Source organism: Corvus moneduloides, chromosome 10, assembly GCF_009650955.1.
Source record: "Corvus moneduloides isolate bCorMon1 chromosome 10, bCorMon1.pri, whole genome shotgun sequence".
Classification (NCBI taxonomy): domain Eukaryota; kingdom Metazoa; phylum Chordata; class Aves; order Passeriformes; family Corvidae; genus Corvus; species Corvus moneduloides.
The window spans coordinates 13,038,170-13,064,720 of record NC_045485.1 but is presented as its reverse complement, the minus strand read 5'-3'; the positions used below and the strand labels follow the sequence as shown (position 1 = coordinate 13,064,720).

Below are 26,551 nucleotides of genomic sequence, written 5' to 3'. Positions count from 1 at the left end.
CTAGGGGTTAAGTTAAGTTGCATGTTTTCTAGAATTAGAAATTGATATTTGCTGTGTAGTTCTTTTGCCAGTGTAACTGTGTTAACATGAAGTGGTTTCAAAATAATCTGTGATACTTACATCAGAGAATATAAACCAAAATTACAATACTGTTTAAATTATTCACTGGAAAGTGTTTGCTTCAAAATTCCATCAACAATTCAGAAATTTTGCTTTTAGTAGAATAGAAATGACAGTTAAGATTTTTGGATTGTCCCCTCCAAAACTCCTGTTTCTCAGAGGCAGTGATAAAAAGTGATTGACTAATATAATTACTTAATGTAACAAAAGCCTACAAGTAAGACTTTTGATAGTAATTGTTGCATTTTTGTGCCTTCCATATCTAATTCACAGTTTGTTTATTTGTAGGACTTAATGTTCTTTGAAAACTCTTTGGATGGATTATAACAAGATGACAGAAACAATGAAATATGCAGAATGTGTTTCAGTAGGTAAAAATGAACATAAATTGATCTTCTTGCTTTGAAGACTTACACATTTCTAATTCTTTTTCATTTTCTTCCAGAAATCACTTGAGCTTTGGACATGATTTTGAACTGCAAAAATCCTTGTTCCTTATAGGAAAAGACAGGGAGCTAATGATTATGTTTATTAAAATATGTCTCATGTAAATAATAATTTCCCACTTACATTTTATATGTGCTGTAGCTTAACACATAATTTTCACACAGAGCACCATTGCTTTGGAACAGTGCTATTCTCTTCTTTCTCTTTTGATGTTCCTGCATGGGAAATCATGAAAGATTAGATGAAGGCTTGCAGCATCACTGATGAAAGTCTATGTTTAGAGAAGCCTTTGATGTTTTGCAAGTGCTGGTACCAGCTACTAACCACATGAGGGTGTGTTCTGGGGGTTTTGCTTTTTTATAATTTTAGAAGTAATTTTCTGATTTGTTATTTAATTAACAGTAGCAAACTGATACTGAAAGTAGCAAATATAAAGACATACCCAATGGGAAGGTCAAGATGTTACCTGTTTCACTGAGTGGAAGAAGGGAAGTTACATTTGCTAGTAAATTAATTTTGTGACAAAGATTGTTTTAATGAGTGGCAGCCAGAAATTCAGCTTCCAGCCCTAGACTTGGGAAGGTAAGCTTTATTCAGAAAATCTGGTATTCCACTATTTCCACTAAAGGCAGGCCATAGATAAAGTTTGAGAAATTGTCCTCTGTATGCTAGGGGCTCACAAATCACTTCCCTTTGTACTATGCAGTGTTAAGGATCTTCGCTGCCATCTACTCAAGGCTTTCCTTGAAAGGTTTGTTCCTCTTTGTAATATCTGGTGGCTGATAATTTTTCATTCAGACTTGCTAATGGCCATCCTAGAACAGAATTACTCTTTTCCTTTGGCAAGCTCAAGTATTTTCTATGATGACTGCGCAGAAGGAGCTTTTTGTAGTTCAGCAGTTTTACACAGCTGTTCATTCCTGCGGTCACACGTCATCATACTGTTCCCAAACATTCCCACAAACAGGCTTTCGCTAATACAAACTTCCTTCGTAGGAACTGTATATATGCAGGACAAAACCAGGTTTTTTTGCTGTTTTTGCAAAGTGTTTGCTCTATGAACTTGCTTATGCCTCTCAAAAACTTCAGCAGGTCCTTCAAAAAGCAAACCAGTACCATAAAATATTGGTGGCAAACCAAATTGCTCTCATAGTTGCCAGTCAAGTTTCTAAGGGGAACATTTTTCAAATCACTAAAAATGCTGGAGATTTTTTTTTTTTTTTTTACTGTCAACCAGTAATTCAGTTCTTGCAAACAACCAACACATCAACGGAAAGAGAGGAGATAATGAATAATTCATAAAAATGAAAAAGAGCTAAATTTATCAGGTGATTAATTCTCAACAAATATTTAGACTAATTTTAAATTAATGTTCGTGGATATGAATTCAAACACAGTGAAGTCAGGAAGTTGCAACTAACGTTCCCATAGTGAAATTAACTCAGGAATGCTTGTAGATTTAAACAGTATGTTTTAGATTATATACCACACTTAGGTATTTATACAGATTTACATATGTCTTGAAAATAATTGTGGTTAACAAGCTCTGACAATCATCATTATCTGTTAACCATTTCACTACTGGCTCTCGCTGTGACTCGCAGCAGTGCAATCAGGCTGCACGAGTTGGGAGCTCGCAGAGAGCCACTGCTGCCACCTTTCCCAGGAGGAAGCACCCTGTGAGCTTCGTGGGCAAGAAGCTCCCTCGTGTGGAAATTCAGGAATTTGCAGAGGAATACAGGATACTTTTTGCTGTTCTCGCTGATCTCACACTGGTGTCGTTCTGTTAAACTCAGCTCCTGTACTCCTGACTGTAGACTCAGTAAAAGAGCCAGACTTTTTTTTTTTTTTCTTTAAATCCCTTTGCCATCTTAGACAGCAGTCACTGTTATTGTAGCCCATTATCTTGGCTCTTGTGCACTGTTGTTGAGCTGTGTGTGTCTGAATGCTTGACTGTATTCAGTGCCTGTAAGATCAGCAGGATCCCCACCTATCTCCCACTTCTCTTCTGCAATTTCCAGTCTTCTTGTGGCCCTTTAAAAGCCAAAGACCTCTCTGAAGCAAATGCGTCCGACCTCATTGAAGTCAACACAAAATAAGGTTTTATTTACCTGCAGGGCTGAATTTGGCTGTGAGTGTCTATGTATATACCTTGTAGGTAAGCAATATGTGCATATATTTTTTTAATGAATTGCAGCCAGATGATAATACTGGATTCCTCACACTTAGTGTCTTTGTTGCTGTTTTGTGTGTTAATACAAGGTTTTTTGCTGTAAAATGTGTATGTGTGTGAGTATATTTGAATGCCTCTGTTTACACTGAGAGGCAGCTTCTGGGACATACAAGAACAGGGTTATCCCTTGGATAAAACAAGGAGTGGAGCTGGGATGACTCTTGCTGCTTAGAACTCCCTCGGCAGTGTGCTTACCTCTGTTCCACCCTTCAGCATCCTGAATTTCCAGTAGAAATTCAGTGCTGTGCTGGTTTGGGCAAATTTGGAAATTAATTTCTGGGCAGGGAGCAGCGATAGGGGATACACATCATAAAGTCACCCCAAGACCAGTGCCAGCACTTTTCCAGCTGGGAGGTTCTTCATCTAAACCACGGCTGCCACACAAGGGCAAGTATCCATTCTCAGCAGAGTTCATGGAGTTCTGGATGATATTGCTATAGAAGAGCCAGTGTGTTCTAAGATCTTAACAACCTGCAGCTCTAATTTAACCCTTTCTTGTTAATAGCAATGTGTTTCATGTTATGGGAGCTATATATGCTCACCTTTCACGGTTCCCCCATGGGCTAGGAGTGGGTCTCCAAAGAAGAATTCAGAATCCCCCAAAGGGTTACAGGTATTTTCTGAAGCAAATTCATGTCCTGGATATCATCTAGAAAGAAACATGATTGCTCTAATGAAACAGAAATTTTACTTAATGCGGCCAAGCAAATATTTTTGATCAGTAGCCAAACTGTGAATCTGTGTAGTTCACACTCCTTGTGTTCAGTAGATGGCAGCAACAGCTCATTATATTTACCTTTGCACACATCATAAGCTATACCCAGGACGCTGATTAAAGTTGAACATACCTTTAACCTCTAATTAAATTCTACTCTTAACTGAAGGACTTTATTTTCTGTGTCTGATATTAAACCTCTGTCATATGATACTGGGTTATGTTTATTGCCTGTATTCACAGCTGAATTACTGGTTGTTTCATGAGATCCGGTCAGAGCATGGGCAGAATACAATCTACCACAAAGTGAGCTCCTCTGGTCATCACCCAGCCTACTTTTTGCACCTGAAGCATCTCTCCAGCTTCTGCAGGTGGACAAAGGAGTAGCCCCAGCTCCAGGACACTTCTCACCTTCTGCAGAAACATAAAGTGCCATGTGTAAAGGAGATTGCTGTGTACTGGTGTCCGTAGAAATGTAGGTTTCTGTGGGAAAAAGGTCATGTAATGATGGTCTATCACTATGTGCTGTACTGGGGCAGAGAGATGGAAATCCCCTGTAGTGCCACAAACCCAGGTGACACCAGCATGTGGGGAGGAGCTGGTTTGTCCGTGGGAAGATCAGACACTTCCTGTAAGAGTGAAGACACAGTCTCTGTAAGTTCTGAGATTGTTTGGTTGTCTGATAATTTGGTGAATGAAAAAGGGTATTTCTCTTTGTAGACTTTGCTGTGTGTATTGAAAAACTCTTTTTGTGTCAATTTGGTTATTTGTTTTAGGATTAGGAAATGATCCAAAATGCACATTTTCTAATAGTGTTGTCTGAGTGAAACTGTTTAGAAAAAAAAAGATGAAATTTCCTCCTCCTGATGCTCATCTTAGTTGTATTGATTTCTTTTCAATTAGAATGGTATGTTCTATGTTAGAATCATAAATCCTAGTTTAATTCAAAGATCAACTTCAGGTGTTTTGATGTGCTTTTTTCTTGACTTAAAATGTCTCCCTTAGGAGGCAAAAACCACTTCAGCTCGTTAGGGAAAATTACCCCATATACTCTGAAAGGAGATTTGGGTTTCTTTGTGGGTTATGTGTTTTTTTTTTCTAAAATCCTAGATCTTTTTCTAAACTTCATCTCACTTAGGAATAGCTTACTTAACGTGAAATCATAATTCAAGAATTCTCTTAGTCCTTGCCACAAGACAACATCTTATCCATGATTTGTCAGCATTTTACTACTTCAGTCCTCTGAAGTGAAGTGAACAAAATAATCTTGAAGGTAATAATAATTACTTTTTGAATGAGACAACCCAGGACAGATACAGCTTTCTGCTTTCTTATGTATTTCTTAGTATTCTTGCAAAAGCACAAAAGATCAATGTTGAAAATTGATCTCAGTTCGCAATTAGGTCTTATCCCGGTCTCTCTTTGCAAAAACAGTACAGAGACTTCTCACCTCTCTTCTCACTTTAATTTTCTTCTGGAAAGGAAGCGTAAACATAGTTACTACAGCATTGCAGTAGGACTCAGAGGCCTGACCTCTTGTGCTCATACCCGGCAGACCTACCTGAAAGTTTACTGTATTAATGTACAGGGGAGTACACAATACACCCAACATCAGGTCTCATAGACCATGGAGACACACACTGAGGTCCATGTTGGTGGGCTCTGTTTCCAGTGTGGAGTCCTGCAACTGGGTACAAAACTGCAGCACAGCTACTCACAAAGCTGCTTTGTCAGTCTTGATTTTGGCATAAGTTTATTTGCTGTGTTACATGGAGTAAATCTATCTTTCATTTAGTATCATGCTTCATGAGGAATAAATAAGTGGAGCAATCTTATATAGATCTAACTTCAATGCTTTCTGAGGCTGCAGGTTCAGTTTTGTGTATTTCTTATTATGTGGTCTCTGGCCAGAATATCCTTAAATCTGGGTATTGGCAAGCAGATAAGCATGCAGACTGCAGAAGTGCTTAAAGCTAAGTGAGCACTTCATGGGCTCTTATTTCTAAACAGCCCAGCACCTTGCAGGTTTAATCCTTGAAAAACTGTGTAGTAAAAGAAGTTGGTAAGACATACAAGTTCTCACATAAAATTGTAATTGGGAGGAAAATCCCCACTTACTTGAGCAACCTTAATAATTCTGCTGCTTGTTTATCTAAAGTCAGAGTAAATGCTGACAGATTAGTGCTCTTCTCCGTCCCCTACAAGGGAAGTTGCACTTTAGATATGTTAGACTGGAAAACACAGAAGCTCACGTGACAAATTTTCCATGTTTAAGTTTCTGTAGGCCATTCATAGTATGTGTAAAAATGTTTATATTCTGACATCTGGGTGAGTATTGAAGGGAAAATTACCTGAAAGTTATTTCATCAGGACTGATTAACTTGATGTGCTTTTGCACTTTAAGATACTCATTTGAAGGACTTGTTTTTGTCTGTTCCAGTCGCATTAGGTAAGTGCTCTATTTACATTGGTGATGTTTTGTATTAGAAAAACCTATACAAAACAACAACAAAATCACAAAAAGTCCTGCAAGCTTCTGTTGCAGACATTGCTCTATTGAGAAATACCTGTTTCTATCTAGAAATGACCCTGGGCATTTTCTCTTTCTGCCTCCTCCCCCCGCTCTCCCCCCCCCCCCCCCCCCCCCCACCTTTTCACCTTTTCAGATCACAGAATGGTCTGGATTGGAAGAGACCTTAAATATCACTTAGTTCCACCTCCCTGCCATGGACAGGGACACTTTTCACTAGAACATGTTACCCAAAGCCCTAAAGGAAATATCACAGTCCACGTGTCAAGATCCAGTATTGCTTCATAAGTCTTTTCTTAGTCATTTATGGTTTGCTTGTGGAATCTTGGGTGAATTTTGGACCAGGCTAATGGTTGGTTGCATTTACTTTGTGCTTTGCTCAATAACTGCGAACAGTGAGTGAGATGATGTGAAAGTTTCAGGGCAATATAATAAGGATGGGACACTAAATCTAGGCAGGACTGTAGAGAGAAGCCCTTGTGCAAACAGGCAGCACGCCTTTGGCAAATACTTTGCTTAGTAAGAACACAGAAACACCAAGTGATACGCCAAGATCATCTGTGCCAGCAGGTGTAGCACCTAAATAAAGCACGTGCATGTGAGCCACAAAAACTTCAGTAAGGTGAAACTGCTTTTAGCTGCAGTGATTGGAACCAGTGGGACCAGGTGTTTTGTTCATGGTTTGTGTTTTTTCAACAGATGAACTTACCTCCTCCAATAAGTTTATGCTTTGGACTTCCATACAACCTGCTGTTGTCTTAGAGAAGTGTGGTTATATGGCTGGGGCATAAAAAAGATACATGCATGACCTGACTGACATGCTCATTTGAAACAGTCCCATAAAATGGTTTATTTCAACTACTGTGGTCTTCTGCAGTTCTCTCTTGCCAGTACGGTGTTTGAGTGGTATCATTGAACATGAGGTTTTAGTTGAACTGTCACACGCTGGGTCAGACCCTTGCCCCTGTCAAAAGGGAAGGGATAAATGGTTATGGAGCTTGGGAAGAGTCTGATGGAAACAAATCCCTGCAAAATCAGGGTAACATGAGCTAAGGAAAGAGTATAGGAACAAAATTAGCATGGGGTGGAGGAGGACACGGAGAGAATAAGATATTTCTAAGAGTAAATGAATGTTTTCAATCAGATGTGAAGTCTAATATGGTCTTTAAAAATATATTCTCAGTGGAAAAGAGCAATGGATCTTTGCTACAAAATAAGCACCTGCTTGGTGAAGTCATAATTCTTTACTGCATTGCTGATCTGTTCAAGCTTTAATGTTCTTTTTTCTTGTACTTCAGGAATATCACTGATAAGAGATGATTGAGAGAAAAAAAAGTGTAAGAAAATCTGCAGAGATGCAAAATGCCTCATGCAGCATTGATGTACTTAGCCCCATATATATTTATTACTACAAATATGTGTTAGCTTTCTTGGTGAACTTTTTAATCTCAAACAATTACAAAAAAAAAGATGTAGAAGTCTTTCCTGAAGCACATATATCATTGCAGATGTAGTAAAAAAAAAAATTCTAGAAGTGTCAGATTCCTCTCTCTTCCCATACCATCCCCAGATATTAAATTTTGTAAATAGTTTTGTTCAGTGTCTCATTTATGAAGCAATGTCATCTTAAGTGCAGTCTTGGCTGATGTAGTAGGGTTTAGAGTTCCAGCACCTCAGTGAAGCACTAAAACCCCAGGGCTTCATTGAAAGCCTGATAAAACAAACCTTAGGTTTTGGATCTGGTCATAAGGCCTTCTGTCAGATGAGTCCAGTGTAATTGTAGGCAACTTTAACAGCAAGTATTTTATATTATTAGTTCACAGAGAATAACTAGAAATGTTGTAAAACGTGTTCTGAAGCCATAGAAAACTGAATAATGCTAATATAGATCTAATTGGGAAGAAATCACATGCCCTGAAATTCTGGGAAAGATCACTGAAAGAGAATCACATAGAATAATTGTAAATACCAGTGTGAAAAAGACTTTTACTTCAATTTTGAAAACCTGCTTCAGGAACATACTGGTTCCAGAAACTTGCGGAGCATCCCTGCATAGACGTTGTCAGCCACCTTACCCCATCCAACTTGGAGAAGCTGCAAGTGCAGGATGTTGGACCTCTCAGGATCAGGGGGCCATGGTCACAAAACTTGGTCCTGCAGCAGTGCAGGAGTATCTGAGCAGGGCTGGCTCCTGGAGTGTGTCCATGGGACGGTGTCCTCTGGCAGCACATGGCAAACCTGTCACAGCTGGAAGGGAAACTGCAGCCTGGCCGGGAGTTCCCATCAGCACAGGCAGCGTGGATGCATCCTGCTGCTGCTGTGCCAGCAGAGACATGGTTAAGGGGAGAGGGGAAGAGAGGAGAGGGCATCTGTAACAACCTTATCAGTAACAACCAGCAGCTCAATTACGCTAAAAAATTGACTCAGATGGGAAGTACAATTTATAATACCACATGATACAGCAACCAGGGAGAAAAACCTTCTGGGCTGGGAGTAACAAATCTGTAAAACTTGATTTAGGAAATAATAGGACTAAATGTGAACCTCCTGAAAGCTGTGCTAAGGATTTCTGGGAAATGGCCCTGGCCTGAGCGTGAGGCCATTGCTTTGATGAGCAATTTCTTCATATGTGATTATTCCACATCCCAGGTGATCAGTATTAGGTAAGAGTTTACAGTACCTGACATTGGTGACTAGGTCTTAATAGAGAACAGGGTTTATATCTGATGAAAATACTTTCCTTTTCCAGTGTTTTCTCCTCTCCAACTTCCAAACCTCCCCAAATCCCCCAGCTGTCTTTGTGAGAAGCAGTGCCTGGTGTTGGGCTTCTTCAGTTTTCATTCTTAATTGAGCTATAAATTCACCTCATAAACTCTTGCAGATCTAGTAGTCCTTCTACATTTACAAGTTTTTAATTATCTTCTTAATTAACGGAAGCCTCAAGGTCCCAGTACATTTTTATCAGACGAGTCTGTTATGAAATGCATTAACTTGGACTTCATTGGTTTTAATAACATCCTCTCCTCAGCCTGGTTCTGTGTATCGGTATTGCTCTATTTGTCCTAATGTTGATAAAAGAAGTGCCAGTGTATATCACAGCACAATGAAACGCAGCTTCTCCTTTATCAGCAGCTCCCAGACAAACCAAGGGTGCCTAATCAAGAACATAAGTTTAAGAGGCATTTTTTCATGCTGCTGAATTCAAATGCAATGCTAGTGTCCAAAAGATTACGATACCCTAAATGAAAGCAGGTGTGGGCCTGGGTGCTGCGTTACATTCTTTGCTGTGCTCAGAGAGGTGCGTCTGGTGAGGAGGGGCTACAGACAGTGGGCAAAGGGAGCAGAGGGGGACTCTTGCCCTGGAGTCAGAGGTATCCTGTGCACCACGGCAAAGGGCTGCTGCTTCCAGGCTTCCTTGTTTTATGTACGTTTTCAAAGGGGAATGTCACCTCGAGGCCCGTGGTGTCCTGATACAACTGCTTCATATGATTCCAGGTCTACAGTGGTGCAGCAATATTGGCTCTAGAGAAGTTTGGCCAGTGAACCCCACCCACACACGGAATGTGCTTGTGAGAAGAGGCACTGGAGAAAGGGAGGCAGGGAGAGTTCAAGGACCACTAGCACATCACTGCTGCTGTATGATTCAGTGTCACCTGCAACAGTGCTTAAATGAAAAAACTTGGCTTTGCAAAAACCTTCAAACCCCTCCTTCCCCCCCAAAAAAAACCCAAACACAGATAACTGAGCAGCCTGGGAATTCAGAGTGCCAGCCTTGACATACAGAGCTGGATGTCTGGCTGGGGTGGAATTGTCCTGACTTGATTTTTTGGTGTATTTCATTAATTATGCCGGTATTATTTATACGTTTTAGGAACAAGTCATGCCTAGGAAAATATTCCCTGTAAGTATCTATTTGGAGTAGCAATATCCCTTTAGCAGAAAACAGGATTTGTACAAGCTGCATTTTAAACTGTTGGTACCACTGTTAATCCTAAATTCTGGAAACTGTAATGGGCTGTTTCTTTATGTCAACTTGTTCTTTTCCTCCCAATATCCCATTTTCTGACTGCAAAGTGGCTTATGGCAGTTCATCTACAGTGCTGACATTCAAAACCTTGTATGACTGGCAGCCGTAAAACTTTATTTAGCCTCCTCAGTCTGAGAAAGAAACTCCTTTGGCACAAAGACATTTAGTAGCAAAACCAAATGTGGGGTATGGCTTCCATTGTTGTTCAGTTGTTTTCCCCTTGTGTTCTTGAGGAAAGACTGATGGTGATGGCTGACAGCTCTCTGCATGAATTGCTTTTCTTCTGTAAGTGATTATCATGATTGTTAGTGACAGCCCAGGGGGACATGTTGCTCCTCAGGATATGTAAAAATATAAGGAATGCTACTTTATGTGGTTTGGAACTCTTAACTGTCCACTGCTGCTATCTGGATGCTGAATTAGCTAGGACATTACAACATTAAACCCATGTTCACCTGGTTTCCCTCTCAAAGGAGAACCTAAACCTCATTTGTTAGACTGCAGGCTTGATGACTGATTTGATATTGTTAAATGAAATCAAATATGTGAACAGTACTGTTTACAATTTACAATTTTACAATTACAAAATTACAAATCTTTAATACAGAGATGATGTGTTAGCTGCTTCTTCTGGCTTCATAAATACATATTTTATTAAATTAGTGAAGGCCTAACTACCACAACAAAATGAGAGCTACACTGAGGCTCAGGGTGCCTGTCAAATGCTAGCAGGATGGAATCCATTTGCCCTAGTTCCACATCAAAGAAATAATGCTAATACTAAGAATAGCAATTTATCTACTTTTTAAAATGTTTGGATTTAAACTGCCTTTTACTGCATGTACATTATGTCTGTCACACTGGTGGTGGGCTCATACTAGACTCATCATGCTGTATTAAAATGTAGATTTTGCATATTGGAACATTAGGTTATTTGCCTATCTGCTTTCAAAACCACTACTAGTTTGGGTATGACATAGTATAAATGCAAAAAAAAGGAAATTATTCTGGATAAGATTCCTTAAATTTGAATAGTTAGGTTGGGGGCAGTCTTTTAAAATCTCAACTCTCCAAGCAAGTTCTAAATATTGTTAAAATTGTATCAGGTAATTATCACTTTGTCATCAAAAGTCCGGAGTAAAACAAATGCTGTAATTTCAGTATTAGAAAGTGGAATCACTTTTATTTGCAGCATAGGGCATGAGGGATCTCTCTGCCTAGTGCATGCACTGCAGCTAGAGAACAGATGAGTTTAAATCTGTGTAACTACTTCAGACTCGTTACCTTTCCCCAAACTCATGCATACATGCTAAATGTTCTGCTGAATCTTCTGTGTATTTAAATCACCTCAGCAGCATTGCTGAGGCCCACAGTCTTTAAGGCTAGGATAACCACTTGCACACATCAATACAGGACTAAGTACTGTCAGCTAAAGGAATTCCCAAGACTTGAGCACTATTTGTTACAATTAAAGTTTTTCCCAAAATGTGCACAAGTGAAGGATGGGAAACACCAGATAAAAACCTGTACCCCATGGCTGGGGCTCCAGCTGGTGCAGCTGAGGAGTTTTTCCTGCCCTGCCACAGGAGGAGTCTTCTTTTCCTTTGTTCCTTCTTTCTTTCTCTGTTCCTCCTTTTTCTTTTGTTCTTTCTTTTAATTTATTTCCTGGTAGCCCCCTCAAGTTTGTGCCTCAAACCTCACATCCTATGTCTTTTCTATTAAGACAACAACTACTCTCAGCTTATCTTTCTCTGCATCTCCCATGTCTGCTTGCTGTTCCAGGTTTGCTTTCCAGATCACAAACACTGGAGAAGAGAGTCTTTTGTGGGATTGTGTCCACAGGCACAGAAAGCAACCCCCCCAGTAACCACTTTTATTTCCTTTAGTAGTGCAAACAGTGCCGTTCCTGAGGTTAAATGCGGTTAAACAGAGTTTGAGGTGCACAAAGGCTGTTTGCTCTCATATACAGCCCTGAGTGAACTTCCTCCCATGTCCCCTCACACAGATGTACTGCCTGAGCACTGAGGGAAAAGGAGCTGGTGAGGTGATGTTAGCAAGGAAGATGAGAGCTGCTTTTGTCAGCTCCAGGTTACTGGACACCTCTGTGTGAGAAGCTGGTGGAGGAACTGGTCCCACTTCTGGTATTGGGCTCCACAGGATCAGATGAGGAGTCAATGTCAGGAGCATGAGAAGTTAAAGCAGTGGAAAGTAATGTTCTGAATATACAGACCATAAGCAACATACCTAGAAAATGGGGTCAAGAATCTACAATTAATGTTTCTTTTCAGGTAAATGGGCTTAAAAGAATAAATTCTAAGAGCATGATCATTTTCTTATTTCTCTTGAAACAATTCCAACTTCTTTTCTAAATGTTTTAGGCATTCCCCTGCTGGTTAAATCTGCTCACTGGAGAAAATAAAAAGGTATTGACCATTTCAACCCCCTGATCTAACAGAAAAGCACTGACTGTCAGTTACAACATCAGTGATCCTAGCTGGACAAGAAAAGAACTGGAACATTATTTGATATGGGCAAGACTGATAAATTACTTAGTATTTTGTGAATCACAGCATCTTTTTTTTCTACCACTGCAGGTGAATTGAGTTTTTTTTTTCTACTGATAGATGCCTGAAAGGAAGAGATATGCTGCTATCTTTGTTCTCTTTGATAGGACAATGATATTCTAATCTAAGAACTAACATGCGTCCCTATGTCAAAAAGTCATGTTTTCTGGGCAATACAATTTGAATTTCAGTGTATGAGTCTGAACCAAGCTAAATATAACTATGCTATATTGCTTTAAAAAAGAAGGGTGGTATCAAAAACTGCCATGTATTTCTAATTTCCCAACCATGTCAAAAAATTCTATACCTGTTTCTTAAGAGATGTTTAAAACCTGTTTCTTGGTGTCTGTTACTAATCCTCTTAGTGGATTCAGTGCAGATGTGTGGGAAAATGCTAGTCAGCTTTAGATTAGATTCTTCTGTACCTGAGGAAACAAGCAAAATAAAATCCCCAAATCCCTCTCCTATCTGGTGTTTAGGTGAAATCCAGTGCAGGGCTAGAATAATAGTGTGGGGTTTTTTTGGTTTGGTTTTGTTTATGGAAAATTCAGTATTGAAATGGAGAGCTTATTTTGGGAGGTAGAAGACAAAGACTACAAAGTATGTAAAGCTACAAGGTGACTTGCGCTTAATTTGTTCTCTTTGTTAAGGATTCAGATTGAGTCCCCAGTCTTGGTTTTCGTGCATGCACCCAGTTACTGTGATCAGATTTGTGTGATTTAAATGAAATACAGTTTCCTTTGAAGAGGCATACGTGGACACCAGCAGCTCGAGTCTGATGTATGTGAATGTACAGAAGAGGGTGCAGAAGATCTGTTCATGAGAGCTGTTAATCAGGGAGTGAGCCAACTGGCTCCAAGTCTTTTGTTTCCCAAACAATTCAGTATTGTATTTTCTTGTTCCTGTAACTACGGAGTCCATGTAAATATATTACTTCCCCTGAGGTCCTGCCTTTACAAGCAAGGTAAAATTGTTCCAAATACATTTATTCTCCTTTCAGGGTGGACATAGAACTTGGCGTTATCACCTGAGTGTAACCTGATGGCCTGTAACTAAAAAGTAGAAATTAATTAATTAATTAATTAATTTAAAAAGAACTGAATGGGCATGGATGAAATGGAAAAGGTAAATGTCACGAAGAGCAAAGCTTTGGAAATGCCGGTGTTTCTCGGCAGGGCTGGCAGCAGTAGTTTCCTGCCCGCAGCCCCGCCCTGCTCTCGCTCCGCGCCCCGCAGCGCTGGGTGTTCCCGAAGGGCACGGCGGGGCACGGGTACGGTGGGGCACGGGTACGGTGGGGCACGGGCACGGCGGGGCACGGGTACGGCGGGGGCACGGGCACGGCGGGGCACGGGTACGGCGGGGCACGGGTACGGGCACGGCGGGGCACGGGCACGGCGGGGCACGGGTACGGGCACGGCGGGGCACGGGTACGGGCACGGTGGGGCACGGGTACGGCGGGGCACGGGTACGGGTACGGGCACGGCGGGGTACGGGTACGGGTATGGGCACGGCGGGGCACGGGTACGGGCACGGCGGGGTACGGGTACGGCGGGGGCACGGGTACGGCGGGGCACGGGCACGGCGGGGCACGGGTACGGGTACGGGTACGGGCACGGTGGGGGCACGGGCACGGTGGGGGCACGGGCACGGTGGGGGCACGGGTACAGCGGAGCCGCGGCTTGGGAACGGCACATGCGGCTGCTGGGGCTTTAAGCGTCCTTAACGACCAGGATTCCTTCCAGGCGGTGCTGTCAGGTATCCCGGCGTTTTCCTCACAGGGGTGCCTAATGACCGGCAGGGCTGTGGCAGGGGCCTGACGAGGAGAAGCCCCACGTTTTCCGGGTGGGGAGTGCGGGTTAAGTTAGAATATATCTCTTTAGAGAAATAACTCGCTTGCAGAGAGTGGATTAAGGGGAGGTGCTGATGGCCGGGCTGTCCCGGGAGAGCCCCGCTGGAGGAGGGAGGCGGCAGCCGCCGCAGGTTGGTTCTGGCAGCCGCGGTCCTGTCCCCAGCAGAGCAGAGCGGCATTAGCGCTGATGTCCCCTCGTCTGAGCGAGGCTGATACTCTGCGTGTGACCTGGCTGTGCGGCTGCCAGGTGCTGGCACTCCCACGTCTCAGGAGAAAAGGCAGTATAAGGGGACAGGGTACCCTACTGCATCAGAACAAAAAAAAAAAAAAAAAAAAAAAAAAAAAAAAAATCCTTCTCTGAATAATGTTTTGTTAACATTAGACAATAATAAACTGTTTAATTAGATCAACTAGTTGATCTTTAAGCATACTGTTTCTCCAGCAGTCAAGGTTAAAATCCAGTGGCTGAATAGTCTAATATAATGCAACGTCAAAAAAGAAAAAGCCACAAAGGGGAAATAATGCATGCCTCCTGGCTATTTGGTTTCTTGTTTTTTTAATATTACAATGTCTTGGAAAGGGCCTGGCTTGTTGTTTATATGGCACTAAGCATGTTTGTGCTGGGGGGCTTACATTAATATGCTCTTGGCACTTTAGTGAGATGGATAAGAAATGAAACTACTTGTCACGCTAGTATTCTGTTTTTCTGATAAAAAGCAGAAGCTCTATAGTTAACATAATTTTGACATGTCTGACTTACTTGCAGGATATCTAGTGACATGCATCAGGGTGAGGGACATGTAGCTGTGTTACGTAGTTCTGAAAATGAGAGAGTGACTGAAAAGAAACATGGACATTCATAAAAAAAGGAACTATCTAGGGATGAAATGAGGGCTGAACTTTGTAAAATCTTTATTGCTTTTTTACCATAGAGCGTATCAACCCTTTCTAAATCCTAGACTGTACAGGCTTGTATGTGTGGTTCTAGGGACAATGGAAGATTCTGGACTACTACAAAGCCTTTCTTTTAAATAAATCATATCGTTCTGTCTCTACTCTCCCTTTATTAAAGGGCTTAGTTGTAATTCTCAGTATTTTGCTGAAGTTCACGTAGCTGGAACATCTCACAGTATAAGCTGATCTTTTGCTAGTTTAATTAACATTTTTTATTCTTCTATAGTTTGTGGTAATTCCTGCATACAGGGACTACATTTTACCCTACTACATTCTACATACTACCCTATGACCAGAATCCAATTAAAGTATGTGAAAAAGGATGGTGATTTTATTAGTAGAGTTAGTAAAGCAGAAGAAAATGTCTATTAAAAAAGGAATGTTTAAGAGCAACTGAACCAGCTGCTCTTAAAGAGGATGTTCTGTAGGATTTGGAGAGTGAGTTAGTTCCATGACAGCCCAGAAACATAGACATCACCCTGTGAGACCTGCTTTTACTCAAAGAGTGAAAAACAGGAAGGGATTGCTTTCAGTTTCATTTCCCTTCCCAGTTTTGAATAACCATCTTCACTGAACTGAAGTAGTTAGAAGAATCATAAAAGACAAAATCTATTGGTAATTTAACTTGAACTGGATTATTTTTAAAGAACAACTAGGTTTATTTTTTATTTTAAAGCTTTCAATACTCTTAAAAAGGAGAGCCTACACCATTCTTTTTTACACTTTCACTCTTGGATCTCCTGACTGTTTTGGATCTGTTGCTGTTGTCTTACTTCACTCCTTACCCCAGAGAAAGAAATAACTCTCAAGGTTTATGCTGGTATCAGTAAGTTGGGGTTTTTTTGGTTTTGTGGTGGGTGGTTGTTTTTTGGGGTTTTTTGGGGTTTTTTTTGGGGGGGGGGGTGGGGGGGTTCCTTTTTTTTTTTTTTTTGGTGGGCTGTGTTGTTTGAGGTTTGTTTTCTTTCTTTTTTTTTTTTTTGTTAATTCCTTTCAGCAACCATCCTTTGTTATCCTGTGAAGGCAAAAACTGGATATGTGATATTTAATAGTAGCACTAGAGAAGTGGAATAGCTTAAAGAACTGAGTAGGTGGTAGCATGGCTACATGGCTGCTCCAGGGTTTACCCGAGCAGGTTTTGTGGTCAACATCAATACACTGAACCAGCTGCCCTTAAATTACTGCAGTAAACTGTTAATCTGAATTACAGGATGTTCCCGAATGGCTGTGCAGTGGAGTCTTGCACATCCCAATGCTTTCCTCTGAGTTGAGGATGATTTCAGGATACTTAAAGCATGAATGCAGGCATAGAAAATTCAGACTTATGTGGTGGTGGAGACGTAGCCTAGATGGAAGCTGAGATATTTAAGGTTATTTTACCTTGTATTTGTAATTTAGCTTTCCCCTACAGTTTGGAGAGGCAAATATCTTTTATCAATAATAGAGAACTGAATAGCTCTTGTGTGAAATTATATATTTAAAAAATCATGAGATAAAAATGTTCTTTTGCAGAAAAACTACAAGCAGATTTACGACAATGCAAGGTGAGTGAAATATAACCAAAATGTCAACTTTTGCTAACATCAAAGACAGCATATTCAAGCAATATTAGCTTAGCTATTAGCTTACCTTCTAATTATATGAAATATGTATGAATGTTTTAAGCTGAAATTATTTACATTTTAAAATTGAATATTTTACAAAACATAGAGCTTACATTTTCAGATCTTGATTTCTGAAGTTCAGTAAAAAAATTAAATTAGTAACATTGAAATTCATGTTATTTCTGCTTACAAACTGAAGCTGGTAAATGTTTTTAAATCCATAACCCTCTCCATCTGCTGGTGTGGCATTAGTCAAAGAAGTTGGGAGAAAAGGTTTTACACAGAGGGGAATGGCTCATTGCCATGTTCTGGAGGGCAGACTGTCAGTTCCTGGCAATGCTTTGAATTCAAGCCTCTTCCTACATAGCAATGAACAAAGACGTCTTTGGTCCAGGCAGAGTGAACTGACCCTGTTAGAGCAGGGCTTGGACTAGATGATCTCAGGACGTCCTTTCCAAGCTGAATGATTCTGTGACCTCTTCATGACCTCCTGTGCAGTACCTGCCTTTTTTCTGTGCTTTAAGGACCAGAACTCCATTAAGTTTTACTGATGTTTAATACATACATTGTTCATAAATACGATCTTGATGTATATTTTTGCTGTACAGAAAACAGCTCTCTAGTTTCGTTCTGTGTGTACTCTGGAAAAGGAGGCAGTGCTGGGGATCTTCCACGCAGGGTAGGAGGAAATGATCCATACTCAGTGTGTATGTCCCATTCTTCCAGGACCTCAACCTGCCACAGCACCTGGAATGCCCTATGGCTCCCCACAGCAGGTCCCTGGGACATACCAAGGTAGGTGGGAAGGTAGGTTACAGATCTGTGACACCATTAGGAAATAAGCACAGGGAATATGTGGTACAAGGGGGATCATCTCTGATTTACTTTTCTGCTATTAATTCTATAGAGTTCCTTTTAATGCCTGTTTTGCTGAAAAGTAATTTCTTTCCTTTTGGGTGCTCCATGTTGAGCAGTACCAATAGTGGTAGGAGTTAAAAATATCAGGTGTTCCTTGGTGGTCACTGTGGGGAGTTTGCTAGGAGGTGTTACTGATTGCAAGTAATGTGTGGCAGGTTTTTACGGATGATCAGATTTTTTAATTATCATGTTATTTCAGTATTTCACTTTATTTTTCTTTAGAAATCCAGAACTGAAGAAAGAATTGTTTTCCTCTTGCAGTTCTGTGTGTATTCTCTTCCTGTTTCATGCTCTGTTGCTTTACTTTGCAGGTGGTCATACCTTACATTTTCCCTCACTTGCTCTGTCCTGTCTCATTTCCTGCTCCACTTCAAAGTGCAGCACTCCTGAACAGCATCTCTCATTCTGGCAGTGACTGCTTTCTGAAGATCCAAATCACAATAAATATCTAAAAATCAGGCTCAAAGCATAAGTCAGAGGTAAAAAGCAAAATGTTTGGCCTAAGTTACTGCGCTGTTCATAAGTTAAGGCCTGTGCATCTTGGCACAAGGCACTCTGAGGTTTGTAAAGTAAACTTGCAAACTTGTAAGTAAAGTGGGCAATGAGCACTCATTGCTTGTGCCATGGAGGTCACAGGAGCATTGTTACTTTGAGTAATTGTATGTGCATGCACTTGCACACAATAGCAGTAGGTAGATTGAGTGCAAAGCCCGTGCTCAGACATAAAAGTGATTTTGAATTCCCAAAGGGTGGATTCTTCTCTGGGGTGGGCGATGTGGCCACCTATGAGTTTTAAGCCACAGCTGTTTACAGGACCTGAGGTACAGGCCTGCTTATGGTTACAGCCTGATCTTTCATGTGCAGTGGTCCATTTGTTGTAATGTGATGTGAAATTTGGTGCTGAGCTGGTATGGTCTGTAGGTCCACAAGTCATCTGGTTTGAAAACTATAGATGACTTTTGCTAAAAGGACATTTCCTTTCACAAAAGTAGAAGGTATAATTCCAGGAAAACTTTATCTTAAAATTCCTCATTTACTCAACTGACAGCTTGTGTAAATGTCAATGCTTTTCATGTAATTTAAAGTATTCTGTCTTCTCTAGTTAGAAATACACTTTATTTATTTATTTCTGTTTTTTGAATTGACTCTCTTGTGTGAATGAAATTTCTTCTGTATTCAAGAATGATGCATTTATTTATTTATTTGGTTTGGTTTTGTCTGAGGCATCAGAACCTCTCATGGCAGTGTAACTCCCTTCCTGAAAGTTATTGTATTCATAACTGAAATATATAAGGGATAAGGATGTCCATAGTTCAAACAGTGAATAAATTACTCTTTTGAAGATTTGTGGGACAATTCTTTTCCAATATCTAACTTTCATAACTATATCTCTCTTACCGTACTAAATGTCACAGGTGCAGGGAACTATGGATTCCAGGCACAGCCCATGGGAGTCCCAGGTGGATTTGTTGTTCCACCTGTCCAGAATCAGCCCACCATGGACAGGGCATTTTGGATGCCTATTCCTCCTTCTATTCCCAACTGCCCTCCTGGCTTGGAATACCTCACACAGGTACCTGCACCCTTCCTCCTTCCCCAGAGATCAGGTATTCTGCTCTGGGAAGTGGCCTGCATCCATGAAATAGCTAAATAAAGCATCTGGCTGTGTTGCAGCTGCAAGGGTTGCTGCTTGTGGGCTGCTAAGTGAAGCCTTTTATAACATCTGAATGCAGAGATACCTGTTACAGGTGTAGCACTTGTTCATGAGTACTTTCCTGCCAAATAGGATGCTAAAGGATGAGGGACACAGGGCTATCATACATCCTTCCCATTTCTGAAAGTACTGTTTGTGAGATGTAATGCCATTTGTCAAGGTGTGTAGAATAAATACCTATAATATTGTCAACTGTAGTACATTAGAGGCACTTAATTTTCCACATGATGCTTTCTTTACACCTCAATATTGTTAGTAGAGGTGCAAGTAAGACTTTTACAGCATAGAGAATGCTAATAGCAAAATAAGAATTGTTTCCACGTTACTGAATATGTCTTTGTACCATAAAATACGGTTGATCTCAGCACTGGAAAGATTAATACTGATGTATTGCTTCCAGTTTTTCAAACTGCTGGAAAAAAAAAAAAAAGGCAAAAGAAAAAAAGAAGTACTGGTGAGGAGAGGCTGATTTCCCCCTGAATTTCCCTCAGAGCTGAGAAGTAACTGAGCTTCTGCTCTAAAATGTCTCCATTTCGTGCTTTTGTCTGTATGGAGGCTCTGGGACATGATGTCAGAGCTCTGTCAGGCTCTGAGTCCTGAAAGGAACATGTGAACATTAGCCCTGTGCACTTGTAACCAGACCAGTTTGGGTTCAGCTCCCCCCATCAGCTCCAGTGCTCTGGAACACTCTTCTGCTAAACTGGCAGAGGACAGGAGGGGAGTGACCTATTTTCATAGCTTAACTGGTAGATAATCTGCCTCTGGACAGTGTATTGATCAATACATTTTTATCCTAAAATGAAACAGCAGCAGTTCTTAAAAGTACATTTTGTCTTGCGACTTGTTAACTGTTTATTCTGTTTAATTCTTCAACCATGAGCAGATTGACCAGGTTTTAATTCATCAGCATCTTGAACTTCTTGAGAGTAAGTACAAAGTATTTAAGTCTAATAATCCCAAGAACAATAAAGTTTAGACTTTCTTTGATGCTGTGTTTTTAAGGTGGTCACCACCTTTGTCCTTCTTTCCTCTGTTACCTGTCTCAATTCCTGCAGAAGTCATGGAAGAGAGGAAGGAGAAAATAGAAGGGAAGATTTTCAATGGGTTCTATATCCCAAAAGATACACAGCAATGCAACTGAATAATCTTGGTTATAGGTGCTATAGTTGATACGTAGCTAATTATGGATGAAGTCACACATTTCCAATGTTACCTGTTAACTATGATTCCTACTCTCCTCTCTTCCTTATTAAAGTTCTTATTTTCTGTCCTGTCATATCCCACCTAATTCCATGGACTGGCACGTGGCTTTGATCCCGTTTACAGGCAATCCTGCTGTTTTAGCACACTGAATAGCTTTTCTTCTGCTCCCCTCATCCTGTGCTTTAAGAATATCCAAGTTTATATTATCAGTGTCTTTCAAATAGAAGAAATAAAATGGACCATACATCCCAGCTGACCCCTAATGTTGCTGCTGCATTTTTCTTTTCAGTTCTTTCTAAAATTTAAAAGAGCGCTTTCATTTGTTACAGAAACCAATTAAAATTTCTGTCCTGGCTGTTGTTGCTTTTGATGTGTGCTGCTGTAAATCTTGCCTGAGAAGGTTTTTCATGGCTTTCTTATTCTGAATGTATTTGTGCCCTTTTCTGTCTTCACCCCCAAATTCACAACTCTCTTTAACATCCATTCAGTTCTTCCCTGAGAATGTTCCCTGCTGTGTTATTGGTAATGGTGGTGCTTGCTCAGGCAGCACACTGGGGACTAATGGGAATCTCTGTGCTCTTTCTGCATGTCCTTGTTCGTCATGGATTCTTCTCTCTGAACTTCTCCATCAGTCTTCACTGCTTGAGAGTCCTTTCCTGTCATTTCCCCTTGCCAGCAGCTGCCTCTGACAGACTTTGAGCAAGGCTTGTCTTCCCAAAGGACAGCTGCAGAGTTAGCAGGGAGTGTCTGATCAAACACTCCTAGGAATTTAGAAGGTTTTTTCCTGTTTTTCAGTTGTGACTGGCCTTGAAGTAAACAACAAATATGAACTCAAGAATGCACTGGGGCAAAGGGTGTACTTTGCAGCAGAGGACACAGACTGCCTTACCAGGAATTGCTGTGGGCCATCACGGCCCTTCACCATCCGGATTACAGACAACCTGGGCCACGAGGTGATAACGCTGCAGAGACCTCTCCGCTGTTCCATGTGCTGCTGCCCCTGCTGTTTACAGGAGGTGAGTTGCTGCCTCTCACTGCCTTCCTTCTCGTGGGACAGGGACCTCCTGTGCAGTTTTAAGGTGGGGTTGTCTTGAATCAGGAGGTGAGGTGAAGCGAGTCAAGTTTTTCCAGTAAGGTGTGGGAAGAGAGATCTGTGGGATTTGTGGATGAGGTCCTTGGTCTAGGAAGAAGCAAGTGTGCTGCAACAGTTGGACTCACTGGCCAATTCTGACTGCAGTAATGAAAAAGCTGATTGAACAGCCTGTGAGAGAGCTTGTGGCTGGTGCTGAAATCTGCACTGGAGATGGACTTGGTATGGAAGAGTAAGGCAACGGTTTTCATAAAATAACAGCTAGAGTTTTCATTTTACAGCTCTGAAAGCTATAGTGACATTCAACACAGGAGATCATGAGGTTTTTTTCATATTAACCTAATTCTGGAATGATGCAACTTCTGAGACTACTCATAGCTCCTGCTGAGGCATTTGCAGTAGCAGCACTCCATAATGCCTTCACCGAATGCTTTTGGGATGCTCACTGCCTTTCTTTCACTGAATTTTGAGCTTTATATTGTAGATGCATAGTTTGTGTGCTCCACAGCCTGAGGAGTCTCTTACTGTTTTCTTGAAGGCAAAAGTTGAATAAGAGGTCTGCAATCTGAGTGTAGTCTTCTGAAAACACTCACAGAAAAATGCACTGAAAGGCCAAACTGTTGCAGAAAAATAAGCTGTGTTTCATTTGTATGGTGTGGGTTTTGTTTCAAAAGCATACGGAAGAATGAACATTCACTTGAAGATTTTCTTTTTCCTGTGAAGCTGGAAGTCCAGGCACCTCCAGGAAAAACAATTGGTTATGTTGTCCAGAACTGGCATGTCTGCCTGCCAAAGTTTACCATTCAAGATGAGAAAAGAATGGATATACTGAAAATTACTGGCCCATGTGTTGTGTGCAGGTGTTGTGAGGATGTTAATTTTGAGGTAGGCAATGTAAAAATTGTTTGCATGTATCTGTTTTCAGATAGTAGTTTGATATTAGCTTGTTTCTTGACTTACTACCTGTCAGCTGAACTATAGTATATATTAAGTAATGTTAAGTATATTAGGTAATTGCTACATCATCTTTTAATGCTGGTGTAATCAAATCACTTCTCTAGATACCTAAATTACTCTAGATAAACCAGACAAACTTCCAGAAATGATGTGTTAAAGCCACTCCTCAGTGATCACTGAGAATAATTCCCTGTTAATTTAAAGCAATTAAAATATTTAGCAGCAAAATCTTTTTGAATCTGTTACGCCAGGCTCTAAGAAAAATATAGTCAGCTATATCAGGTATTTATTAAAATGACTTCCTACAGCCAGTTCTTTAATCATTTAACAATCATTAGATGAACTAGTAAATTAACATAATTTAGACCTGAAATACCGAGTTGAATGACTGAAGAGTTACAACTTTCCTTTTAAAATAATATTGATTAATGCAACAGTGTTTTTGTGGACATTATGTAGAAGATATCCTAGGCTACAATTTAATGTTTAAAATGATGTTGCAAATAGTTACTACAGCAAATTTGTATCATTTATTTTGGAAACTAGTCTTTCACATGACCCGGAAGACTGGATCTAACTTTAGAAAACATAATGTTGCCACAGGGCTAATCTCTGCTTTTGACCAGAAGAATGTAATTTGTTTAATTTTCACTTGAGCAGCTCCTGATACATGGCAGGAGAAACTAATTCACTCTCTTGCCCAAAAGACAGCACTTTCAGCAGACTGTGTGCATGTGGGTGCTGTATCCCAGCACCATCAAGGAATTGAACTTCCCAGTCAGTTCAGAATCAAGTTCATGGCTCTAATACTTAAGACCGACTTTCTGATAGTCTGATTGCCTTTTGGTGCAAACCCTTGCAGTCAATAACTGTATTAATTCAAATAACAGTCTGAAGCTTTTTAATGGATTTGGGAATATTATGAATGCCAGGTTTGATGATGCTTTTTAAAAATTTTATGTTAACCTATAGGTGAAGTCTGTGGATGAGACTTGTACTGTTGGGAAGATTTCTAAGCAGTGGACTGGGCTTGTGCAGGAAATGTTTACAGACACAGATAACTTTGGAATCTCATTCCCAATGGACCTTGATGTGAAAATGAAAGCTGTCATGATTGGTGCTTGCTTCCTTATTGTAAGTCACTTATCCACTAATACATGAATATAAACTAACTTCTTCATCTATGTGTTTAAATTGTGCTGGTAAAGGAGTCGGTTTTGAGTTCCTTCAAGTGGGTGACAGCTTGTGAACTTCTGTGTGTAAAAATGACCACAAAAGGCAACACAGAATTATTTTAGACAGTAAGCTTATTCTAGACTATATAAAGCGCTAATTGTATTTAAGAAGTTTCATATTTGGTGGGACTGAAAAAGGGAAAAGGGAAGACCTCTTACAGACTCATTAGCAGATGAAAGCAAGTTTATGGATGTGAAACCAGAAAAATACAGCTCAGCAGTAGTCAAGAGACCCATCCAAAGCCTAAGCAGCCCGCTGGACTGGTGGACAGCTGAATGCTGCAGCCACTGCCTCCCGGCTGTCCTTGGAAGCATGAGAAGCACTGAGTGAGCAGGATCAATGCTCTCAGAGCAGTAATTTCTAAATGGAGGGACTACTGTGGAGGCTAAGAACTTGTCAGAGCACTTCTCAGCGGCACTCAGGCTGTCAGCAGTGCAGTGCAGCTCACTTTCCTCTTTAACAGCAGTGTGCAACACTGTTTCCACCTATCTGTGCAATTCTGCATCAAGGTACCTTTTCAAAACATGCTCTGCTTCTGTGCTCGCTGGGCTGCAGAGGGGCAGGAAAGGGGCATGTGAAGCACCTTGAGATTGGAAAGGTCTCACCAGCCTCTGACAGCCCTGTGCCTGGACAAGGTTTTGTTTAGCTGCGTGTGTGTTCCTGTGCTACCAAGTGTATCAAGTGCAGCATTAGCAAGTGTGAGCAACCCAGGCTTTCAGGCACAGAAATGGAGCTCCCGCCTGTAAACTAAAAATAATCATTATTGTGATGGACTCCAGTCTGAGGTAAAATGAGAGGGAATGAGTCAGATTGAACAAAGGGCAGAAATCCTCAGTAAAGGAAGCACAGCTTTGGCTAGTAATAAATTAAAAGTTTCCATGTTGGTCTTTCACCATCTTTCTGTCTCTGTGGGTGTCCCATTCTGAGAGATCCAGGTGGTGAGGGCATGGCAAATGTGCCTGTACCTTATTCTCACCCTCTGAGGTTTCTTAGAGGAAGGTGTACATCTTGCAGTGCAGCCAGGGGATCTCTGAACTAAGAACCACATTTAAGAATTATTTGTTTTGTTTGCTTTTTTTTTATCTCCTTAGGACTTCATGTTTTTTGAGCATTATAATTAAGCATCAGTGAGCAGGAGTTTGGTCATGGAATCGAGAGGTTCTATATAGAAGGAAGAAGAACATGGATCTCCCAACTTTCCAATGAATTGCAGAGCTCCAGTAAGAATAAGAGAAATGTGCATATTATAGTTACATTTCTATAAGCTAAAAGCTTTATGGTCTTTTTTAGATTTTTTTAATCTGGTGAAATAATTTGTAGTATTCAAATAAGGACTCTTTATCTGTATAAATCAATAGTGTGATTGAGAGAAATATATAGCAACCTTTTTTTCCCCAAGAACTCTGTAATTTTAAAGTAACTAATGGTAGTAGTTATTTGTAGCTACTATAATAATACTTTGATTCCTAAAAAAGAGGACTACTTCTATATTCACTATTAGTAATAACCTAAGCATAATAAAGAGATACTGATGTTTTCCTGGGTATTCTTCTTTGGTAGTTTTGCCTTGGTGTTCACATTCTGTTGTTTCCATCTTCCTATCAAATACATCAAATATATACATTCAGTGCAAAGTAATGCATTTGAACAGAACCATCTGAAATCACTGTACAATTGTATTACTCTGGTGTATTGGGTTTGTCTGAGCTGGAGTTCATTTCCCCGCAGCAGCCCTCACAGAGCTGTGCTTTGCACTGGGAGCTGGAAAGGTGTTGATAACTCAGCAGTGTTTTGGCTGCAGCTGAGCAGTGCTGTCTCTGTAGCATTCCCTCCTGCCTTGAGTAGGCTGGGGGTGGGCAAGGTCCTGGGACGGGACACAACCAGGCCAGCCGACACAAATTGACCAAAGAACCGACACAAATTGACCAAAGGGACATTCCATACCATATGACATCAGCTCGGATATAAAAGATAAGAAAAGGAGGAGGAAGGTGGTGCATTCATTTTTTACAGTGTTTGGCTTCCCAAGCAATCACTTCCATGCTGAAGCCCTGCTTCCCGGGAAATGACTGGACATCACCTGGTGATGGGAAGTAGAGAATAAAATTTTTCTTTTTTTCACTCTTTGTGCACACCCAAACTTTTGCTTTCATTTTAGTAAACTGCATTATCTCAACCTACAAGTGGTTTTCCATCTCATAATATTGTATCTCCTCTGTCCATCTGGGAAGGGGAGGGATAGAGCAGCTTGGTGGGCACCTGGCACCCAGCCAAGGTCAACCTGCCATGTCTAGTGATGAATATATTGTCAAATATGGTTCCTCCTAAGTGTGATCTAATTTCCTTATTTGGGCTATTTTGAAACTTAAGGCTTGTATGTTCACCAACAGAAG

At 40.7% G+C, this 26,551-nt stretch overlaps 2 protein-coding genes across 15 annotated transcripts in view; both read left to right on the top strand.

Moving 5' to 3' along the window:
* The window catches only part of LOC116448782 (phospholipid scramblase family member 5-like), a 75,578-nt gene extending 71,588 nt beyond the window's left edge, over positions 1–3,990 (top strand). For 5 of the 8 annotated variants that reach the window (XM_032119712.1, XM_032119710.1, XM_032119711.1 and 2 more), the window contains one exon: positions 409–491. In XM_032119712.1, the coding sequence (XP_031975603.1) occupies positions 409–447 (39 nt within the window). In that variant the 3' untranslated portion in view covers positions 448–491. Of the gene's footprint in view, positions 1–408; positions 492–565 lie in introns of those variants that run through there. The other 3 variants (XM_032119713.1, XM_032119716.1, XM_032119715.1) reach the window with 3 other exon arrangements.
* PLSCR1 (phospholipid scramblase 1) lies at positions 409–25,704 on the top strand. Of its 7 annotated transcripts, XM_032119703.1 has the most exons (10): positions 14,267–14,391; positions 16,116–16,265; positions 16,949–16,980; positions 17,767–17,847; positions 19,374–19,531; positions 20,556–20,598; positions 21,671–21,891; positions 22,689–22,850; positions 23,895–24,056; positions 25,250–25,704. In XM_032119703.1, exons 3-10 carry the CDS (start codon positions 16,974–16,976, stop codon positions 25,277–25,279), a joined length of 864 nt encoding a protein of 287 aa, XP_031975594.1. In that variant the 5' UTR covers positions 14,267–14,391; positions 16,116–16,265; positions 16,949–16,973; the 3' UTR covers positions 25,280–25,704. The 7 variants fall into 7 exon arrangements, with proteins under 7 accessions (XP_031975599.1, XP_031975593.1, XP_031975594.1 ...); XM_032119702.1 differs by lacking the exons at positions 14,267–14,391; positions 16,116–16,265 and adding an exon at positions 431–491; XM_032119704.1 differs by lacking the exon at positions 16,116–16,265.
* Positions 25,705–26,551: the final 847 nt, after the last annotated feature.

What these genes read in the sequence shown, in the direction of transcription:
- PLSCR1 (XM_032119702.1), top strand. An exon ending in CAGATTTACGACAATGCAAG is followed by an intron (nt 16,981 to 17,766) that starts GTGAGTGAAATA and finishes CCATTCTTCCAG; the next exon opens with GACCTCAACCTGCCACAGCA. An exon ending in GTGAGGATGTTAATTTTGAG is followed by an intron (nt 22,851 to 23,894) that starts GTAGGCAATGTA and finishes GTTAACCTATAG; the next exon opens with GTGAAGTCTGTGGATGAGAC.